This window comes from Anser cygnoides, chromosome Z (assembly GCF_040182565.1).
Source record: "Anser cygnoides isolate HZ-2024a breed goose chromosome Z, Taihu_goose_T2T_genome, whole genome shotgun sequence".
Taxonomy (NCBI): Eukaryota; Metazoa; Chordata; class Aves; order Anseriformes; family Anatidae; genus Anser; species Anser cygnoides.
This window is the reverse complement of record NC_089912.1, coordinates 82,975,164-82,995,386: the sequence shown is the minus strand read 5'-3', so window position 1 is coordinate 82,995,386 and position 20,223 is coordinate 82,975,164. Positions and strand designations below refer to the sequence as shown.

Below are 20,223 nucleotides of genomic sequence, written 5' to 3'. Positions count from 1 at the left end.
GATAGCTATTTAGCTACACAGAGCTCTGTGAAGTGGATGAGATGACAGGTTTTGGAGACAGCAAGCAGTGAAAGTGGGAGAAGCCCACTGAGAGGTTCCTTTATAAGCAGTATGTCCAATATTGCTGGACCAATCATGTACTTCCATGAGCTTCCTGAGGCTGGGAGTATGAAATCAAATGAAAGACTGATAGCCTAAGGAAAAAATAAAAAAATAAAAAAAAAAAAAACAGTAGCCGAGATAATCCTGAGGTGATGACTCTTCAAATTTCCATGGAAAAGTGGAATACCATCAAACAGACTTAGGGCAGGCATAGTTTTGAATGGTTATTCTTTTCTTGCTTTCCTTGCTTCTAACCAGCTAGAACAGTGACAACTTGAGATCACGTGATACCTACCTCTACTGTCCTGCCTTGCAATGACAGTTCTGTTTGGTGGGAATTTAACAAAAAAGGGCTTCTCTCCACCCAGCTCTCTGTGTTTACTCCACTGACACAAATTATCCCTTCAGCACTTTGATGACCATCCAATTCAGCAAAGCCAGTTCTTTAGTCAAGGAGTCTCAGTGCACTTGATGTTCTGGGTGAAGAACACCTTTTACATATGCTTGCTAGGACATAAAAGGTTGTTTCCCCACAACATCAAACACTCATTTACAGGTGGCCACGTACTGCAAGGCACTCAGCTAAGATAAACTACCATTATTACCAGCATTCCTCTTTCGTTTCTTTTCCACAGGTTGCTCAGGGTGTGTATGTAATTTACAATTTAGGCCAGCCCCAGTCAACAAGTGCTAGAGTAGTCTTTTTTCTGTGTAGTCTTGTCCAGTATTGCTTATTAACAAAACCCATATATATATATATGTATATATGGCATATATATATATTTATATATATGCCATTTACAATAATCTCATCAAAACTGGTAAAATTTGGTAACATTGTCATCTAGCTTGCTTCCTATCTAGTCTAGTTATTGTCTATCTGGACACATTTTCCTAGCTAGTGTTGGAAAGGGAGAGGCTATCTGAAGCTCCAGAAACATTCTTCCTCTAATTCTGCATCCAGCAGGCGTAGGGAAGGGCACTCTTCTGCAAATCTGGCTGGTTCCTGATTGCATGGGCTCCAGTGCCTGGCAACAATTCTTGATGGTAATTTCCTAGCGGTTACAAACTGGTCATGATTGTTCCAGAAACAAAATTAAATTTGCAGTTCCCCCAGTAACATACTGTGGTTTGTTTGGGGACAAATCTGGACTGAGAGAAGTCCAAGCTTCTCCTTTGTTGGGCAGAAGGGAAATATAACTAGATAACTATAGTCACCCATATGAGTAAGCCAGGAATTCATGAAGTGATTCATAAATCATTATAAAGACCACTGAAGTCTACTAAAAGGGAGTCCTGTCTGGCTATACAAAGTAGTGCATTATCATTGGGAGGATTTTATAGATGTTAAATCAAATGTGAAATCTTTAATACTGTGCTTTTCATTTTGAGTTTTGAAAAGGATTTTTTTGTCTGTTGTTGTAGGCTACTTAAAAGAGAAAATTACTTTTAAGAGGTAATCTTCACAAATGAATTTTGAAAGCACAGAGAATGATATCCAATGATTTTTAAAATAATAGTAGTAATGAAAAATTACTGTGCATTGTTCTTGGTCTCTGGCAGCAAATAGCAGTTTTTCTATGTGAGTGCTATACAAAAAGCTAACTCCAGTTCTTTCTCAGGGAGACCAGGCAGTTGTGGCACTTTTTAAAAACTCTCTGATATTTTCATCACAAGACAGCTACTGTTTTTTCTTTCTCTCAAAATTATTTTCTAGTATTATTGTGAAACACATTCATGCTTTATCTTCTTCCTCCCTAGTATGTCTTTAAGTATACACTGTGGCAGTTTTCTGGAACAAAAAAAAATATTTGATGCATTAAAGACTGAACAACTCAGTACTGACATCTTTCCTCCAACTACATAGCATGTCAGAAGTAATTTATGAGGTTTTGAAGCTAATATCAAATCATCATAAAGACCATTTAAATCTGTGTCTAATATGCCTAAAATGTGATTCTCAAAGAATATTGAACAGTCAGTAAATCAAACAAAGTTTATTTTGACATTTACTATACTGCAAATGTAAATTATGCGTCTACCAGAAATATAGTAAATAGGTAACAAATAAGGTCAAAGTCATACAGATGATGTGTGGCAGAAACTGATTTTGAGCTGTAGCGTAAAATAGCTCAGGAGTCTTCGATTTAATTGTGTTATGTGTTAGATGACCCTGTCCAGAGGTGTTATGTAGTGCTCCTTCTGGAGTTACATCTTCTGTTGTACTCAGGGTGAGCTTACAACTTCCGTATTCTTGTGCAGAAAAAACAATCTTTATACTAGATAAAAGAAAATGCCATCTAGTGTAGTGAGGTCTAGCCTCATGAGGACAGGGACCAGATTGATGGTTTAGGATCCTGGCAGACTGTGTTAACTGCAAGCATCAGTCTCTCCTAGCAGCAGCCAGTGAGCACACCCATCATGGAGAAGGATAGGTGGGTACTTTTGCCTAGCATAACATGCAGCCTGCTTTTGTGAGCAAAGAGAGTGGCTGTTCTGCAACAGGAATATGACATCATTATTAATTCACCATCCTGCAGAAATATCCTCTGTCTTTTTATTGGCCTTAGCAGATTTCATCTCATGAATAAGAAAGTGACATCGAGACATTTCTGAGCCTACACTGAGCTTTCGTTTACTGACCAGATCTAGTTGTTCTGGTGGATAGTTTGGTCTTCTGGGGCAGGGTCCCCAGCTCTCCATCTGCTTTCTCTCTGCAAAAATGACTGTAGCAAGTATTTGTAATGTACTTCTAGATATGCAATTTAAAGGAAATATAATTAAAATACAAACACAAGACTATAAAATCCTCTCACTTAGTAGTGTGTCTCGTTGTAGTGCCACTAGTGACAGAGCTGCGTAAAATATGCCAATGAAATGATGAACTTCTGTGGCAGCTGCACCGCCAGTCTCAGTCTGAACCTTTCTTTCTTCTGCCTGGTTTATCAGTTTACACTTGAGTGCAGATCAGCATTTTGATGTGGTCAGGCTCTGCTCAGCTGGAAGCAGTTTAACACTTGCTTTCATATACATTATATTGCCTGCAGTTATTTTTTTTTCCAATTGTTCTATGTAACATACATAGAACAAAGATTTCTGGAACTTGAAACCTGAATCTACTGTATAACTTACCAGTGTCCATTAACCAGAACTGATCACTCTCTGACAGTGAGGAAGGACAACTATTTATTAACATATGCAGCTGATAAAAAGTCTTACTATTAGCAGCTAGAAATACCTCAGAAATAAAGTGCCCATGAGGGTATACCTTCTACAGTTATGAATTAAAACCTACCCACAGAATTTAAAAGGATCTTTCCGTCATAAAGCTGAAATTCAGTGTTTTCATTTCAGAGTCATCAAAGCTTATGATATGTCACCATCTAAAGCTGGGCAGAAAAAGACCTGAGGGTTCTGGTGGACACCAAGTTGAACATGAACTAGCAATGTGCCCTTGCCATACAGAAGACAAACCTGAGCTTCATGAGGCAAAATGTTGCCTCGAGGGAGGTGGTGGTTTCCCTCCACTCAGCACTGGTGAGGCCACACATGGAGTTCTGCATATAGTTATGGTCTCCTCAGTACAAGGGAGATATGGGCATATAGGAGAGAGTCCAACAAAGGGCTGTAAAGATGGTGAAGGGACTGAAGGGCGACGAAGATGGTGAAGGGGGAAGACATACAAGGAGCAGCTGAGGTCACTGGGCCTGTTCAGCCTGGAAAAGAGGAGGCTGAGGGGAGACGTCATCGCAGTCTACAACTTCCTCGCGAGGGGGAGTGGAGAGGCAGATGACCTATTCTCCGTAATCACCAGTGATAGGACCCGTGGGAACGGTGTTAAGCTGAGGCAGGGGAAGTTTAGTCTGGACATCAGGAAGAGGTTCTTCACCGAGAGTGTGGTCGCACACTGGAACAGGCTCCCCAGTGAAGTAGTCACTGCACCAAGCCTGTCTGAATTTAAGAGGTGATTGGACTGTGCACTTAGTCACATGGTCTAAAATTTTGGGTAGACCTGTGCGGTGCCAGGAGTTGGACTTGATGATCCTTATGGGTCCCTTCCAACTCAGGATATTCTATGATTCTGTGATTCTATGATCTCTCCTGTGAGGTCAGGCTGAGAGAGCTGGGATTGTTCAGCCTGGAGAAGAGGAGGCCCTGGGGAAAACCACATCAATGTCTTTACCTGAAGGGAGGGTGCAATGAGGATGGAGCCAAGCTCATTTTCAGTGGTGCCCAGTGCTAGGACAAGAAGCAATGGGCACAAACTGAAATACAGGAGGTTCTGTCTGAACATCAGGAAGCACTTCACTGTACAGGTGACTGAGCGCTGTCACAGATTGGCCAGAGAGGTTGTGGAGTCCCACTCCTTGAAGATATTCAGATGGCACCCGGACATGGTCATGGGCAGCCTGGTCTACGTATCCCTGTTTGAGCAGGGGGATTGCATCAGATGACCTCCAGAGGTCCCTTCCAACCTCAACCATTCTGTGTGTTTGGGCTATACACTGTTCTTTTAGAAGATTTTACCTATGCAAGCTGCTAAGCATTATATTGATCTAAGTAAAGTAGAAATCATCTTCAGTTTTTATCTTAAAATCTCAGTATTCTATAGTTTGCTCTGTTTCTGAACTGCTAGGTTTGTTGCTCTGACTCCTTCTCCTCAACACATCAGTCCCCAAAGAATTTCAGTTCCTCCTCCCATGATGCAGAGACAGACTCCACAGACTCCCCGTCTTCAGCAGCCTGGAGGATTGCATCTAAAGACATACCAATCAGCATCAAATCCTTCCTTTCAACCAAATAGTCTCCACATCCAAGGTAAGAAGGAAGAAGCTTCATCACTGATGTTAGTTGTTTGTCATTGCTGCTTGGCTTCAAATTAAGCGTTTCAAGGACATTGGTATTTTCAAGGACCTTTTCCTTCTGAAAGAAATAATCTTCTGGGACACTGCGTTCAGGCTTTCTTAAAATTCTTAACCTCACTCATATTTATGCATCTTACTATGGAGTTGCGAGTTTCTCTTCAGACTGATTTTCAGTTGAAACAAAACTGCAAATAGTTTCGTGATGGCCTCCAATTTTAATTTACTAATTTTATGCTTCTAATCACTTCCAACTATACACATGAAGTGTTACCATGTTTTCAAGAAGTGGAATATTTTTATCGCTTGCAATTGTGTTGGGATGGAAACCTCTTCTTTCATTAGCATATATGTCTCTCAGAATTGTATTCACACTTGCATTATGTAAACAGTCTCTACAAATCTTCCCTCTCCTTCTTTGTTCAATCAACTGTAAACTTATATAGTCAGGAAGAAAATTAACAGCAGGTGAAAATAATATTGGGTTGTTTTTCAGGTGTTTTTTGTTGTTGTTTTGTTGTTTTTGTTTTTGTTTTATCTAGTATGAAGCCTGAATAGTAATTACTTTAACATTTCAGAAATGTATTGACAGAAGTAACACTGTTGCCTCTCAACTGTTTAAATATATGTATATAATATATATATATGTATATGTGTATATATATATAATAAATATACACACATAAGCTACATAGCACAGTGCACTTCTACAGGCCTTGGGATTCTGCCTCTTGATCAGACTTCCTGAGAATGATTACAGTAGATGTCATAGGAAATGTATCTTGAGAAACTAAGGCTTCTTTCATTTATTTTTATTTGCTTTCCCAGATGCAAGCAGTCTCTCTAGTGGTAGTGATTAAGCAAGACCATGAGGCATTTCCCAGAGTTTTTGAGTGAGAGGAGAAAGGAAGGTGTCAGTCCTGCTTTGTTCTTATTGTACTAGTCCATACATGATCAGCACAAGAACCGGGCACCTTTCTTCTGGGAACTGGTAATCCTATACAGCACACGTTAGTATAAGAAGATCATGAGATTTTTTAATAGATGTAAAGGGTTATTATTGGCTTTGTCTATTCTCTGATTAGATTTTCATTAATAATCAAGGGTCAGAAACAAAGTTTCTTAATGTATTGTTCCTCATCATTTTTCATTGTTCATTGTCAAAAGCTCGACATGAGCCAGCAGTGTGTGCTTGGAGCCCAGAAGGCCAACTGCATCCTGGGCTGTATCAACAGAGGAGTGGTCAGCAGGTCGACGGAGGTGATTGTACCCCTCTGCTCTGCCTTTATGAGGCCCCAGCTGGAGTGCTGTGTCCAGGTCTGGGGCCCCCAGCACAAGAATGATTTGGATCTGTTAGAGTGGGTCCAGAGGAGGGCCATGACATGGGTCATTAAAATCATTTTAAGAAGAATTCCCAGGATAGATATCCATATGGGGGGATCTCACACGTGTATTGAAGCCCTACTCCACATCCAAACTGAAGTGAGAGCTTTATTCTGTCTCCCAAATTGGTCCAAAAATTGATATGTTCAAGGGTTTGGACCTTAAACCCTTATCTTACTTGATCATGTTAGCATTACCATGCTTGCCTCCCTGTTGCAGGAAAAGCTATGCTGAAAATACACTTTGCTAACAGTAATTATATATGCAGAGATAGCAGCTGAAAGTTCCAATTGTACAGATCTCTGCAATTAAAACTGGTAGGAAGACAATGTGAGCTGAACTCTTTTTTTTTTTTTTTTTTTTTGATGGGTATAATACATGGCCATACAACATCCACATTTCGGTATTAAACGTTCTTTCAAAACCTAAGTAACTTATTGTCACTGTAAGATGACAATATCTTTTCAGAATATTCTCCCTCCAACTTAAGTGCAGCTGTCTCACTTACATACTTACATGGGCTATGCTAAAATCTTTGTTTGTCATTTATGGCTGATATGCTTATCTAAACTCTCCCTCTAAAGAACAAATATTTGGGAATTCATGGTCAGGTTTTCTCAGCAACAACGAAATTATTTCTGCCTTCCTTGTTCACATCATTATAATGTAAAAGAACACCATGGAACTATTTCACCAGCCTGGACTATTTGTTATATAAGCTGTGGGAAGCTCTATTATTTTCTGTCTCATACAGTTCATATCCTGCCTTTTCATGATTTAAAGTTCTGTAGCTATAGCCACTTCAGCTCTGTCCACTACCAGAAAATTGTGACATTTTTCTCTTTCATTATGTATTCTTAAACTTGTCAACTCCATTTAAATTGGCTGTACTGAGGAAGAAAAGTTCCATTGCCAGGAAAGCTTTTTGAAGAAAACAAATTCTAAACAATCTCCCTTACAGAAAATCTGAGCATTTACAAGTTCCTGGAGATCTCAGAGCACTATCTTTTAGAAAGAAATGTAGGATATGCAAGATTGACTAGCCTCTTATATCTAATAGCTATTTGAATTGTGATACTGCTTTTTATGGGAAAAATATTGTCTGAAGCTGAGATTTCATGATTTGTTTTGAGTGATTTTCAGCATCAGACACCCGATAATATCTGAGGAGTCTTTTTCTTGCCTTAGATAATATTATATAATGCAGTAAATACAGTCTTTCCCTCCTCTTGTGAAAATCATTATTTCCATTGAAGCACGGGATGTTTTGAAATGATGATGTTAGACAACTGACTGCACTGCAGACATGAAGCTCTTCCTTTCCTTTCATTAGACTGCAGTATTGTTTAATGCATAACCATAGACAGTAAACATGAAACTATCCTGAACTGGAGACTGGTGCGATGACTTGCCAGCTTGACTAAGATGCCATTGCACTATTTGTTTGTAGACAGAATAAAATACAGTCCTGGTCCTGGAAATCTGCAAAAGTTGGCCCAGGACCTGTATTGTACCTGTGAGTCTTGCAGTTATGAACTAACTACAGGAAGCTCAGAAGAGTTACCTGAAGACACAGACATCTGTAGTACACAAGCAGTTGCAAATATAAGGAATTTTTCTGAGACAGGTCAGAAAAGGTGAGTGAGATAGGAAAAATAGCTATAGAAACTACTCCTTCACAGTGAGCAATCTTCCGCATATAGTGTAGAGTGACATAAAACTCCTCTGGACATGAACATAGCTGATGGATAATGCTTCTAATTCTCTCTAAACATTTCTGCACTAAAAATCTGACTGTCTAACTTTAAAGTCATGCCTGTAACTCATGCCATATGTGTTTGTGAGTTAAGATGATGACCAGTATTGGCTGTGTAACGGAAGAAGGAAAAAAGTCATGTAAAATAATCAGTGCAATAAAAGCAGCAATTTCTTTTAAAAACAATTTTTACCCGATACGAGTTAGCTATACTAGTGTAGCTATACAGGCAGCTATACTAGTAAGAGTTATTTTTTCATTAGCGATAGTCAAAATCAATTAAAAAAAAATAGAAACATTTCTAGTTTTCCATGTTTGCAAGTCAATCTGGCAGTACAATGTGCAACTGATATCTCTTTGCTCTATGCTGTCTTTCCTTTTTCTTTTGCTCTTCACACTCAAATGCTACCAAATGATGTTTGTGTAATTAAACCAATGGACACTGTAGAAATATGCTGCAAAGAAACACCATAGAACACCAGTAGTTCAGGTCAAAGATAGAAATTTTTCATACTAGAGCACTAAAGAACACTCGCACATAATGTGTATATCTCAGTGACAATTATAATGATTTTCTTGAGAAAATATTCTCTGGGAAAGCTTTGTGATGCCACGCAGAGAGCTGACAGAGAGGGAAATAAATGTCAGTCAGAAAATTCCTACCTTGTGGAAATGATAACTGTGGCAGTCACGGCTAGTGACATATCAGTAATGAAATCTTTGTCCCTGTCAGGTCAATGGGATCAGGAGTCTATCACAAACTTATGTGGACCAGAATTTCAACTGTGAATTTAAAATGAGCTGTGTACTTGTGGTTTTCAGATACTCAGCATCTCTCAGGGCAAGGCTCTGTATGTGATAAAGAACAAGAGCTTCTTGCTTTTAGAAGAGATTCTTGCAACATTCAGCAATTTTTTTATATGTATGAATATTTCACTTCCCTCAGGAAATAATGTTATCATGCCAGAAAAATACCCGCGCCTTGATTTCATTGATCTTGGCTATAGTGTATTGATTCAAAGAAACATGATTGATGTAACCTTGTGTGTGTGTTGTGCATGAGTATGTTTAAAATAGTTTGGTAGCAGAGCAACGGATACAATCCACAAATGCAGTCCTGAGAAGATAAGTTCAATTTCTGGAAATTCGTTAGCCAACGTGTTTGCCTTTTCACTTTTTTTTCCATTGATATACACACACACACAAAAAAAAAGGAAAAAAAAAAAGTAGAAAACTGTTCCTACAGTTAATTCCCTAACAGATAATCTCAAAAGAGGAGCCAGGTATGGTCAGGGTTTAGGGCCTGAATTTTATGTGGCTTCATGCTATCCTACCTTTAGCAGTACTGTTGATTAGTTTGGGCATAGCACCATGTGAACAAAATGGATAGCTGCCGAGAACAAGTTAGGAGATTTTGCTGTATCTTGTGTGGGCTCTGGTTCGAAGAGCTCTGCTGTGACCTGATTCACTGCAGACATGGACAGAGACATTTAGAATAGTGCCAAATAACAGATTGAAAGAGAATGATGCCCCCTCTTCTTATCCATCTTGTTTATGGCTGTGCATTTGATAAGATGGGTATCTATGACACTGAATTACAAAAAGAACATGTATCTAGGAAAGTCGAATTAATCTTCTGTATTCTTTTTCCATCTTAAAAATTTATTTGGGGGTTTATCAGTTAATTTAAGTTCTTTGTGCACTTCCCTGGTTCTTGCTGGAATGTAGTGGTTAACATACTAATGCGTCAAAGCTTCTAAGACTTTGCTAGACAATATTCTTTTGCTTAAGTAGGGAATGAGCAAACACAGAGGATGTGACTCACAATAGCTCAACCCCAAGGTAAGTAATTTTTCTGCCAGGCTTCAGTTAGCAATAGTCAAAGTTACTGCCAGATTTTTCTGCATTGGGAACAGGACGCTGTGAGAAAAGCAGAAATAGAGAATGAGTACAGAGCAGTATGAAAGAACATTTAGCATGTGTATTGAGGGGTCTTGCCAGCTGGCTCAGACCACTATAGATTGAAATGATTGTTTCTGGTAACTTGTCTGACTCAACAGTAAACTTTCAGAGTGTGTCCTATTGCTGGTTGAGAGAAAATTTTAAAAGCATTTTGAAAGGGGGCAAAAGCTGTCAATAGCTATGTAACTTCTAAGTTAAGTTTTAGATGGCTATTGTTTTTTCTTTCATTTTATTTTATTTTACTCCATTTTTTTTATTGAATACCAGGACTGAACATTTAAGAATTGATGGGTTGTAAATTCCTAACATGCTTTCCAGTCTGTCTCAGTTTTGTTCCAGTTAAACTTTAAAAGAAAAAAAAATCAAAACTGTCATCTTACATCCAGGGCTGTCAAGTGCCCACAGCCTCTGCAAAAAATAATGGAAGCCATGAGTGTTCAGCCTCTAGAGCAAGCAGAGCCTACAAGTTTGTACCTGATGTGTACGTTTGCAGCCTGCTATGGATGAGGAAACATACTTCTTTTTATTTTTTCTTTCTTCTTTATCTTCTTTTGCTCCTTTGTATGAGGGCAAAAAACTCTTTCTTCATGCAGGTTTTCAGACACAAGACTGACAAATATTTGTATGTTACTCCATGAAACATCTCTATCTAAAGCCTTATTATGTATGTGTAAATTAAGCATTTATCTCACATTGTGCACACGGAAGTGGCTTTCAAGACTACTATTTAAAATGCAAGGACTATGTTTCACATATCTTAATTACTTAGACCTCCCCATTAGTTCTTTTCTGAGTTCCAGTGCATAGGTTCAGGTTGTCTTTTCCTGTCCAAAATTCTGGCCTATCTTGATGCCTTTAAATACTGAGGTTTTTGCTTCAGTTAAGGAACATGCCAATATGTGTATGTTTACTTGCAGGAGACCACAGAAATATAATCTCAAAGGATAAATAATTAATAATATTCCTAAACCATTCATCCTTCTTCCCATTTTGGCAGAAAATTGGTTATATCACATAAAGTGATACAGCATGTTTTCCACTCTATCGTTTTCCTTTCTCCGTCCCTATTATTCATGAAATGCCTTATCTTTACACAAACAGTGCAGCTTTAGCAAACAGTCCCATGGGGATGCTTCTATAGGGAAGTTAGTAGAAACACACCTAGCTCCTGGACACAATACAGCAGAAGTTTGTCATGTGCTTTGTGATCATTGCATGTTTCTAAGTATAGTATACCTCTGCAAAGGAATTTGAGGACTGGAGGTTTATTTGGGTCGGGGTTTTTGACAGTGAAGGCCCACAGCTTCTATGTGACATCTTGGAGGTAGAGCACTGTCTTTTGCCCTGCATTTCTATGCATAGAAAGAGAACAGCAAGAACAACTAGCTGCAGAAAATGCAGAGGAGCTTGATTCGCAGTGACTAAGGTTTTCCTAAAATAAAAATAATTTTAAAAGTATTTTAATACTGAAATTATAATGGTTTCATTACTAGCATATGAGACATCTGAAAACTGTAATTAACGTATTACAGAAAACAGAAATAAATACATAGTCTCTTAATCTGTAAATGCCAGCCTTCATAATCTCAGCAAAAACTGCAAAACTTGCATCTGGTAGCATTTTTTTAAGGGGGAGAAATGACATTGCTTCCATGAGAAAAACCTTCAGGTCAGGATAGTGCTGAATATCTGTCTATGCCTCTTCCATTGAGTACATATCCCTGTTTCACCAAGAAGCTTGGTTTTGGTTATATAAATATATATTTTGGTGGGAATTTCTATGCAAATTTGCTCAGTTTTGTATGCCTCTCTCTCTAATATCACTTAAAGAACAATGACCAAAAAAAAAAAAAAAGAAAGAAAGAAAGAAAAAAAAAGGTAAGTAACATAAAAAGCCTGGTGGAGATCTTTTACATCAAGTGGCATAGCTGAGCTCAGTTCTCCTTCCCATAGACTCATTGCTACTGAACTGCAGGAGAGATTCTAATCCTGTGCATACAAACGGCAGACCCCATGGATCATCAGCTAGCAGCCATTCTGAGTCTCTGGGGCAACCCCACTATCAACCAGCTGTCTTGGCATCAGTGGAAAACCCTCAAAATTTTATTTATTCTTCCGTTTTCTCAGCAGGGGTGAATCTGCTGCTTTTATTCACACCTTACTTATGCAATCCTATTACTTTGAATTAACCCATTTCTTAGATTCTTTAGACAGTAGCCCAGTGTGAAGTCTGGAGATTACCAGTTTAACCAGCAGGACTGCAAAGTTAAAGGGAGAAATCTCCTGAAAAATCTCATCCTCTATTCAGTCAGGGCCTCTCAGAAATCATGTTAGGATCAGGAAGTCCATGAAGCAGAATGCATTGGGAATTTGTAGCAACTGGAGGAAGTCTTGGGGAGCTTCATTAGAAAGCTGCTTTACGGGCAGAAAATAATTGAAGTCCTGGTGCTACTGCAGTCAGGATTTTTCCATTCATTTCTCATGGTCAATATTCTATGCACTGTCCCTTGTATCTATGTCCAGCTGTTTTATTGACCACTTTCTTCTCCATGTTCTAGGTTTTTATGGTCAGCTTCAGACTTTCTGCCCTCCCCATTATCCTGACACTCAGAAGAACATACAACACAATGTTTCTTGCAGTATGGTTCCTCCATTTGAAGACTACTTATTACCTACATCAGTGGGCCAGGCAGGGCTTGGTGTTTTTCATCGAACTTTTTCAGCTCACTCTGGTATTACAGGTAAATGTCAGCTGGGGACTTTCTAGATGGTGGTGTAGAGTTTGTGGACTTTGACAAATCTGCTTCAGCTATGAATATGACTGGGACCTGTCATGACAGGGTTGACTCTTCACAAAGAGGAGGAGAGCATTGGGACACAATCACCATGGATCACTGTAATATCTAGCCCGTGCGCAAACTCTGCGCTGTTGAGGGTTTCTCAATGGTCTAACCCCTGGTGGTCAGACAGTCACTAGATCACATATTCATTTTGAAATACAGTCCCTTGAGCCCTGCATGATCTTTGCACAGCCACCCCACTCAGCTAGAATTGTAGCAGGGACCTAAGATGATTTAAACCATCAATTTTCCTATATCCATGTTTGACTTTTCTGTTTTGAAATCCATTTAGTCACATTTCCATGACACAAAGTGTCTGGCTACACACTTTTCTGTTCACACTTCACTTCCTCTCTTCCTAACTGAAAGTGCATAAGGGTATTGCACGCTGCTCTGGAAAGGGGAAAGTTACCTCTGTGTAGAGAATCAGCACAAGGCAATGAACCTATACTTAGGGCTTAATTGCAAATTATGCTCAAGTTTTTTCTTGTCCTTCTATACAGCATGATTTTCAATTAACATTTATTGCGCTTTGAAATCTCTTTTACATCTTTATCCTTCAGCAAATAGCCAGTGCAGCCGTCACTTCAAAGAAGAGTCTCGTGTTATAGAAAGATGTAGTCCCAAAGACAAAAATTTTTCAGCAGTTATTCTTGTGCTTACATCTATTACTTATTGAAGATAGTAATTTCTGTGCTAGTGGCTGCTTTATGGCAATTGAGTTCTACAATACTTGTTTTGTCTTATATCATATATTGGGCATGATGAAATTCTGTAACCAAGCATGAAGATAAATTTAAAAATTATCACAATTGTAGTATCCATTAAGTGTGCAAGTGTTAGTTGTGATTAAATCTTCTGTAATTCAGACTTGATTCTGACAGTTCCTCCCTTGATAAACAGTAAGTTACGTATTAATTTCTGACATACATTGGCTTGCTTGTTTTGTTAGTCTGTATGGTCTGAAGCTCTTTCCAGTTCTCTGCATAAGTATTAAGGTATTCTCCATGGCATAGTTATCCTGGGTAATTAATTATTTTTGTACTTTTCCCGGTTTATGACTTTCCAGCAGGGCCCACAGGCGTCTTTGGTGATTCAGCCCGCAGCATGCCAGAGGATAGCAGTTCCCTACAAATAAATGCAGTGGATCGTTGTCCCAGCCAGCTTTCTTCTGTCTACACTGAAAGCTAAAACCATCTAACTCTGACAAGAACTTGGTTCCATTTCATCTTGCCCTTCTAATATTTTTCTACAAAATTTTTCTCTTCGTAAAAGTACCGTGTATGTATGGGGATATGGGTTAATATACATACATAACAGAGAACAAAAAAAGAAATTACCAAGCATTCATCAAGTAATCAAGCAGTCAGCTGAGAAGGAGATCATTGGGAGAAAGAAAGTTTTGCCAAAACCTTAGAAATTGTTTCTTTTCTTTTCATCTGTGGCACAGCAACTCTACTTATTTTTGTTGTTGTTGTTCTTTGTTCTTTTTAATTTCTCAAAGGGAATTTGAAGACTGAATAAGAAAACTGGTTGTTGGCTATAATCCTTTCAACCTGAACAGTAGAATCATTGAAGAATGCAACTTTAGAAAATTCCTTAGAAAGGAAGTAAAACCAGAGTATACTACAAACATTTCAAAGATACACAGCTTTTTGCACAGCCTGTTTGCATTTGGTGCTTCTGAAGTTAAACACACGCCAGCAAAATAAAAGGGAGAGAAATTACACACACATCCTGGCACTACCCATTGGAGGCACTGGCATGTCTTCTTTATGGATCCAAAGATCCTTGGAACTGGATTTCTTACAGGCCTTTGTTTAGGTGTGTTTTCCATTCCTCTGTATTTAAGCCATATAATATGGCAGTTACTGTTTTTCCAGCATTCTTTCTGACCCAGTTCTTCATGCAACATATAAGAAGGGTTAAATGCACTACATGAGAAGGTACATGGACTTCATCTATATTTAGCACAGCTGCTAGAAAAAAATAATGTTTGAACTTTATGTTGATTTTTAACTATATTGTAGGGTTTTATTTGCTGTATGTACCATAATACTCTGTAGGAAAGTTTTAAATACGCTTCCTTAAATTCCGTAGATTTAAAAGCAATCCATACTGATTAGATTAAATTTTTGTTGCCCTAGTATTTTCTTTTCCATAACACATTTTCAGTAAGAAGAGCTACTTGTAAGTTTGCTATGTTCCCTCTGGTTATTCAGAGATGTAAAACTGGTTTAGTGGTTTTGTTTCTTCTACTTAGGGTCAGGCTCTGGTCCTCAAATTTTGTACAGGGTGCAATAAAATGAGGTTGCCTCTTGTGATAGCCACAAGAGTATGAGTTAAAAACACAATTTTGAAATAGAGATGAGTAATCACTGTGAGGATGTTTAGTTTGGGAGCAACTCTTACATTATGTAAGACTGAGCTTTTAGATTATTCCATTTTCAGCTATTTTGTGGACTTACTGCATAGGTTGCATTTTAATATTCTTACAACTTGTTTTAATATGAAGGACAAAAATCCAAAGATTCTTTCTTGCTGGTTAGACTGTAACTATGCTTCTGAAATCACTCATCAAGAAAGATGAATTTTAAAAATTGTTTATACACACATTTTCTTATCCTGAGAAGCTTTTTTTTTTTTAGAGTGTGGGTCAATTTCTTAATTTAATTTGCCATTATGTTGCATAGATGAATTTATGTCCGGACATTTGTAAACACTGGTAATGCTCTGAAGATTGTTTTCCCGAATTTTGTCCTCACGCACAAGCACATCTGCTCATATATTTAAATGAGAGACTTTTATCCAGTAAGCTCAAAGTAGACATGAATAGGCCATGTACATAAACTGTGTAAATCAATAAGTAATAACATGGCTTAAATAAAGAGAATTTTCTATTAAATTTTTCCACTTTTTATTCTGTTTCTCACATCACAAGCAAGTGTGACCCTCTGCTTCAGCTTTCATTAGTAGCTCTATTTGTTACCATATGCATTTTTCATTGGAGTAAATAACATCGGGTTTCCATACACAGCTATAAGATATAAATGGAAAAAGCCCACTTGCATTAGTGTAGTATTAGGCCTTTTTAGTAAAGCTTTAATTTTGTGCTGACTTAAAGCCCATTCTGCGATCTCTGCACATGCATATCTTGTTTCAGCAGGTGCAGCTAGACATGCTGAACACTTCCCATTTCAAACGTGTAGGACTACACTTTTTTCCACCAAAGTCACTATGAGGAGAATTGGGCCCACTGTGTGCATATGCATGTGTATATACATATGTAATTTTGTATATGGAAATCCTTCAAGGTTCTCCATGGTTATCCAGGATTTGTCAACTACTGTGTAGCAAACTGAAATATTGCTGCTGACTTCAGATCTGTACCACCTTGGTTTTTATTTTTCTGAAATATTTCTTCTGGTATCTGATTGCAAGAGCTATCCAGTAGAGACGGCTTGTAAGTCATAGATGATCCTGACCAAAGGGAAAGTGGAAAGACAGATTTCAAGAATGGTGTAATTTTTGCATTCATCAGTTACATTTGAAAAAGGAAAGATTTCCAGATCATTCATTCATCCTTGCATATGCATAGATTTATGTATGTATATATGCATTCACAGTACACAGCTTTCTGCGAGCCTTAATCTTACAAAGGAGCTAGAATACGGTCAAATTAAGCACATTAGAGTGGGCTACCAGTCTGTAAAAAGGAATGCCATTGTTTACTTCCATGTCATAGACAAAGGAGATTCTTCATGATTATTTCATTACTCTCTTTCCAGTCAGACTGACTTTGGGAGATAGATAAACTTATATCACCAAGGGCAATTGTATTAAAAAATAATAATAATATATATATATATATCATGTTTTGGATAGGGAATCATGTTTGTCACATATTAAAATGAAAAATGGTGCTTGTGAAAATGAAATGCATAATGCCAGTTACAGACTTCTATGCAAATATTTGCGCCTTGGTGATTTTTGTGTTGTTGCTCTAGTTGCTGGATAATATTAACTTTCTAAAGGGATTCATAGGGATTCATAGGGATTCAAGAAATGAAGTTATTTTAGACAATGGACATTAAACAATATTCTAATGAAATTATTTACAATCATTCTTTGTATACACTTCTCTGTTTTCAGACTCATGGTATCTTTATATCTGCATTAGAAGTGGGTCTACACTGGAGTTTAAAATATAATTTCAAATAGCACACGGGTACTTTTGTGAGTATATGAGTGCATGGGTGTGCATGTGTTTAGATCTCCCTCTCTATGTATATATGTACATGTATACATATACACATACATATAGGGATTGCAGTTTACTAGTACTGGATGATGAAGTATTGCAGTGCTGAGGCCATCTGTCACCTTGTATTGTATTTTCAGCTTTCTTTGAAGAGGTGTGAATGAGTTTTAAAATTACATTTTAACTGTTTATTCTCTGTTTTCCCTGTGTAATTTTACAGCAAAAAAAATTCAAAGAGCACTTTTTTGTTGTTTGCGTGAATTTTTTATGCATTTTCTATTTTCTAAGAACAGACAAATCAAAAGAAAAAGACCACAATTTAAAATTAGCTGGGTGGGGTTTTATTTAATAAAAAAATCCCTCTGTTATATAAAGAAAGCAGACACTTGTGTAGTATTTTTTACATGAAGCACTTCATTGAGGAGAAAAAGTGGAAATATGTTCCAAAACCTTACAGGATTTTCTACATATTTATAGATGCTTACATATACAGATATGAACTCAGTTTTCCATAATGTATATCTGGCTGATATTTGCTCTAAAGACGTATCTGTTACAAACCATGAAAAATAAATTTTCAAAAGAATTAGTTATGTTTTTTCTCTACTAGTATGTGTAAAATTTTATGATTTGTTACAGTTAATTTTCATATAATCATAAATTATTTTGTCCTGTTTCATAAAACTCTTTTTTTATGTAAAAGGTAAAAAACAGGGTATTTGCACATGGTAGAAAATAAAACTAGAAAAATATATCTCGATGTGATTATTAGAATGTCTTATTCTGAGATGCCTTTAAGAAGACTGCTCAAGTCATTGTCCTTCTTCATAAAACTGCTAGCATTTGTGTGGATTAGAATAATTAGAAACAGAAACAGAAGCAGAAACAGAAACAGATATATATATATATATATATATGTCTCAAAGATTTCTTCTAAAAAACATCTTGGTTAGAATTTTAAGATTACATTTAATTATTGTTAAAGTGAAGCTAGAGATTTGTAGAGACAAGTGAGTGCCTCTGTGTGTTTACACCCTGGGTGGAGGCACAAATAAAAGAAGAACATTTAATTACATTTTTGTGCTGTGATAGTTTTTATTGTTTCTTCATTCACATGTTTCTGCAATCAAACATAGTCAAACACAGTTTTACTTTTCTGTCTGGCTACAGCAGTATTTCTAACATTAAGAACAGTTAGTGTTTCTAACTGTTATGAAGCTGTTTCAGAGCATCTAATATAAGCAAAAAAAATCTATTTTCATTACACATTAGTGAAATATACTTCAACTTTTAAAGAATATTGAATTAGTCTGAATAGTGAAAAATATGAACAAAAACAAAACAAAAAAAAGTAAAATACTTTTTTAAAAAAGTGAAAAAAAAATCCAGTTTGTGAAGAGACCTTTGAAAGTAATGGTCAAGGCTGATTTTACTATGAAATTATTGGAAGATTTGCTCTGAGTGAGCCATGAGTAGAACCAAAACCAGTGAGGCCAAATTCACTCACTGATATGCGTGTGACCTTGGAAAAGGCTTAGCAAAACCAAGTTTTGCCCAGTGAATTCTTATTCACGCTGTATCTTAATTTAATATAGGAAACATGCCCCATGGTTTAGAAAAAATTGCTAGTGGATCCTGTGGGCAACCATGAAGAATTTCGATTTCCTGAATTTTAGTGTTTCACCATTCAGTTTTTCTCTTTGATAGAGCCCTTAAAATAAGAATTGTACCAGTTCTGTATACACTAGGTTGTAACATGGCCTGAAATATCTCAAAGCCATGTGCTTTTCTTGGCTTGGGTGCCTGAGCCGAATCATCTTTTAACGATATCCTGCAACCCTTCCTATGGCAAAATAGTGCAGTGTAATAGAGAAATTACAACAATAATTATGTTCCTGCAGACCACATTAAGTTGCCTGATTTCTTATTCTGTAAAGTGTTGTTTTTTCTTTTTTGTCCTAATTCAGAACAAAACACCATTTTGAAACATCAGAATTTCTTATGAGATGGAAATTCCAAGGTGGAGCTATTTTATTGCTTGCACTTGGTTACAGGAGTTCTCCTATGCACCTGTGACAAAGTCTGTTCCTGTATTCTTACCAACTGTGCCCTGTTGAAAAATAATTTAATTAAGCTAATATTTGCTATACAACTAGATCCTTCAATAAGAAAGAACATACAAACAATATGGAACATTTTTCCATTCTGAATATGAATTTATTCATATTTACTGCACCTAATTAAAATATATGTTATATTCGAAGTTAGAATTACTATGTCTGTATGAAAACACTATATCCATTTTCCTAGGCCATGATTCTTAGGCAAATCAGGAAAATGCTGTGATATTTCTTCATGTTAAGATTCATTAAAGAAGTTGTCGTTTCCTACCTTGGATCACTTCATCACCCAAAATAACACCAAATGCATTTTGAATTACCTGCTGCACAAATATATTTTTAAACTCTATCTGTTAACCACTCTAAATAAGCCTCCTCAAGAAGCAACAGAAAAAGTATCTTGCATAATTGGAAGTCTTAAAGTGGACTGTTTTTGCATGGCTCTATACACTCACTCACTAATAAAAAGCTACAGGAAATACAGTGCTAATAGTTAATACTACAGAATGAAAAAAATGCTAGATTTTTGAGGTTGCCATGCCTTCTTCCAAAATTTTAATTTATATTTTGCATCTATCTTCCCTGAAAATATAATGTTCTCATTTAAAAGCAAGGTATGAAAAGTAATTCTACCACATCTTCCCATGCCATTTATAGATTTACAGCCAAAGTAAACTTACCCAGCAGTCAATATCATTAATGATTCACAAATGAGATGGGCTAGTTCAGTGAACTGTAACAAAGAATGCCTTTCTATGTGTCTAGTTAAAGTTCCACATACCTTTGTTATAACTAGAAAATGCAAACCTCATGCATGGTTGCAACTAGATACACAGGATAAAGCATTATATCTAGCTAGAGAGATGAAAATGTAACCATTTCCTCAATATCATGCATCTTTCTTGTTCTCCCAAAAACACACTTGAACTTGCCCATT

General features: G+C 37.1%; 1 protein-coding gene across 13 annotated transcripts in view; it reads left to right on the top strand.

Moving 5' to 3' along the window:
• GLIS3 (GLIS family zinc finger 3) overlaps positions 1-20,223 on the top strand; it is a 194,867-nt gene that overhangs the window by 162,976 nt on the left and 11,668 nt on the right. For 9 of the 13 annotated variants that reach the window (XM_066987751.1, XM_048050968.2, XM_048050960.2 and 6 more), the window contains 3 exons: positions 4,739-4,920; positions 12,624-12,806; positions 13,975-17,752. The exons of 1 other annotated variant lie outside the window; for it this stretch is intronic. In XM_066987751.1, coding sequence (XP_066843852.1) covers positions 4,739-4,920; positions 12,624-12,806; positions 13,975-14,096 — 487 coding nt within the window. In that variant the 3' untranslated portion in view covers positions 14,097-17,752. Of the gene's footprint in view, positions 1-3,456; positions 3,640-4,738; positions 4,921-12,623; positions 12,807-13,974; positions 17,753-20,223 lie in introns of those variants that run through there. 3 more of the 13 variants (XM_048050963.2, XM_048050967.2, XM_066987753.1) reach the window with 3 other exon arrangements.